Source organism: Salvia splendens, chromosome 6 (genome assembly GCF_004379255.2).
Source record: "Salvia splendens isolate huo1 chromosome 6, SspV2, whole genome shotgun sequence".
Classification (NCBI taxonomy): Eukaryota; Viridiplantae; Streptophyta; class Magnoliopsida; order Lamiales; family Lamiaceae; genus Salvia; species Salvia splendens.
In genome coordinates this window covers 4,208,860-4,211,825 of record NC_056037.1, presented here as the reverse complement: position 1 = coordinate 4,211,825, position 2,966 = coordinate 4,208,860, and the positions used below count along the sequence as shown (strand labels likewise).

Sequence of the window (2,966 nt, the reverse complement as noted above, 5' to 3'; positions counted from 1 at the left end):
GGCTCTGGTTGAATCTATCATCAACTAATGTATGAAAGAGAAATTACATTATACATATGGTTCTTAGAAGTAAATTTACAAAGTTGTTCTTCAAAAAAGACCGATGAATGAAGATGAAATTCTCAATGAAATCATTCAAAGACACGAATTGAAGCATCATAATACCATTTTGCTAACATCCTATGGTGACAGTGAATGATTCTATGTAACAGAAGCAACCAAATTCGCCATCAAAGAAAAGCCGATAAAATAACATCAAACGTTAGCAACAAAGGAAAAATCAATAAATACCTATTCACTCTTCCAAGCATATAAAACTAGCGAAAATCCAAGGCTTTTCGATTTAGACTCCTTGAAACTCCCGGAGCAGCTCCACGAGCAGGCAGATGGATCAGAAACCGAAGGGCTACTCCACAGTTTCTCTGCTGATAGACTTGAATGGAACATGAAAACCCCACTCCCCACACCCGAACCAAACAACCAGCTATGGACATCCCAAAACACCTCCACCGGCATCTCATCAACCAAGATTGTGCAGTTCCCACGGAACTTCCAACGCAAATGCTGCACTTGCATAACAGTTTTTGCATCTACACGAATCACAAGAAATGGATCATCACTCCCCCTCGTGTTACATTCGATCTTGAGATCATGAACAGGGCCCTTATCGCAGAATCGGACCATGGTACCAAAAACCCTCTTCCCTGCAATATGTTCCCTCTTGGCAACAAGCATTGCATTAGAAACCGAAGAAGTTGCTCCGGTTTTCTTGAATGCCTCTTCTGCCAGATCCCCAATGAGCAAAACCATCTCCCCTCTACACACAACTCCTACATAATACGACTCCAACGGCTCTGGCCCTGATCCGAATTTCGCCACAGAGAGATCCCAAAACACTTCAATTTGACAAGAATTCAGCTCCAGACACTTGGAGCCTCTCCTCTTAGAGAACAAGGAGGGCTTCACATCCATCTTACATATAAACTGATGAGATGTGTCATCTATTTCAACACTAAGGCATTGCCCCATCAAATTCTTGTTCCAAACAATGCTAATCAAGCAAGATTTATCAAACAGCCTACACCTATACATGCAAGTCACAGAATTCTGAGAGGCTTTACTCACAGCTACACTTGAACAAGAGGCATCAGCAACTTGAACTCCACTCTCGCCGAAACAAGAAGGGAAATCCCTCATTTTTCCACCAAATTCAGAAGAAAACCTAGAAAAAAAAACCCTACCTTAATAAAAATCTAATCTTTATACTCCCTTTTGAAGAAGAGCAAGAAAGTAAAGTTGGAGAAATGGAAAAGGGCAGGCGAAAACATACCAAATAATTGAATCTTTTTCAAGAAATTCAGCTTCTCGGTGTGTTTCGGTGTGGGGGATTTGAATTCATGGAAAATGGAACTACTTTAACAAGTTTGGGTAGTGATGCAATGAACACTTGGAGTTGAATGCGGAAGATGAATTGTTCTTTGAGGTACAAGGAATCATCTTTTTTAAGGAAAGGACAAGTGACGCTCTCTCTCTGTCTCTCTCTCTCTCTCTCTCTCTGAGTTTTATCTTGAAATACCAGAAATGGAAAAAGGGAAATAAATCTCTACTGCTAACAGTGTGTAAGATAGATCCCTCATATCAATGCAAGTAAATCAAGGTTGAATATTTAACAGATCCATTTTTTTGCAGTGGGGTTTACCTTACCAAGATTGTTGACAAATTTTCAATTGTTTAATGATTACACGATCTCGCATTGCTTTTATTACCAAATAAAAAAAATACTTACGGCTAATTTTAGAGTTACTAATTGTGGTTAAGTATCAGTTGTCGAAATTTCTTATGTAAGTAAAGTATTTTTTCTCATTCCGGTAACTCATAGAGAGGAGGTATTTTGAGAATTTAAAAAATTCACTATTTATTTTTTGATAATTGGCATATGATTTAGAAACTACATATACTTTAATGAGGTGTAGTATAGTATAGACTGTGGACAAATAGATAGATATCCACATTTTGGTCAAGCATTCATTTATGTGAAAAAGAAATACTATAATGAATGCTAAATGATGTGCCAACCGATACTAATAATTGTACTTGTATTTAATGCACTGAATTTTATGTAAATATGAGTATATTATTTCGAAAAATAAATTGTTAGGAGTATTATTTTTCTTTGATGAATTGACAAAAAAAAAGAGAGAGGAAAATGCGTGATATATTTTTACCTGTTCGTTTTTCTTTTTATTTCACCGTCAATTCAAAAGTTAATTGAAATGGAGAAAACAAAATCAAAATGTAGAGGAACCAACATTCTCGTTGTGGATGATTACAAACTATAAAGCGTGTAACTAACACAAAGCAAAAGCGTGTAGGCAACAGAATAATGAACAAAAATATTGGCAATAACAACTTTATTGATAAAGTAGAATCCAAGGTAAAGTATTTGTTTTTGTTTAGGCCTTTGAATAAAGATTGCACTTGTACAAATTTGACGAATTAGCATCAATTACCCTCTTTTTTTTCTTTGTTAATTATATGGGTAAAATTTCAAATAGTAATTTAAAATGTATAACAACTTGTGGGCGGGAGAGATCATTAAGGTCAAAAGGTAGATTTGTAACAGAAAAAACATGCCCAAAATATGAAAATTATTTGATGGATTGTTGTAACTAACATCAATATATATTCGTCATGTATTATAACAATTTTGATTAAATATTAATGCTTCATTGGCCAGCCAAGAAAAAAAAAAGTATTAAATGAAAGCTGTTTGGCTATAAAAAGTTGAAAGCTTTACAGCCCTTCTGCCCTGTGATCTTCACCACTTTTAAATCTTTATATCAAAATTTTATTTTTAAATTCCCTTTAAATGGCACTATATTCTGCCTTCTGTTTAAATAAGTGCCTATGTATATTAAATATATATATTTATTGTTCAATTATAGCATCAATTAGACTAATCGTGA

The 2,966-nt window shown here is 34.9% G+C and overlaps 1 protein-coding gene across 1 annotated transcript; it reads right to left on the bottom strand.

The window, feature by feature from the left end:
• Nucleotides 1-1,618, bottom strand: LOC121809925. Its single transcript, XM_042210772.1, has 2 exons — nt 1,331-1,618; nt 1-1,222 (listed from the first exon to the last, which is right to left on the bottom strand). The coding sequence occupies exon 2, from the start codon at nt 1,195-1,197 to the stop codon at nt 292-294; it is 906 nt and encodes a 301-aa protein (XP_042066706.1). The 5' UTR covers nt 1,198-1,222; nt 1,331-1,618; the 3' UTR covers nt 1-291.
• Between the last annotated feature and the right edge of the window lie 1,348 nt (nt 1,619-2,966).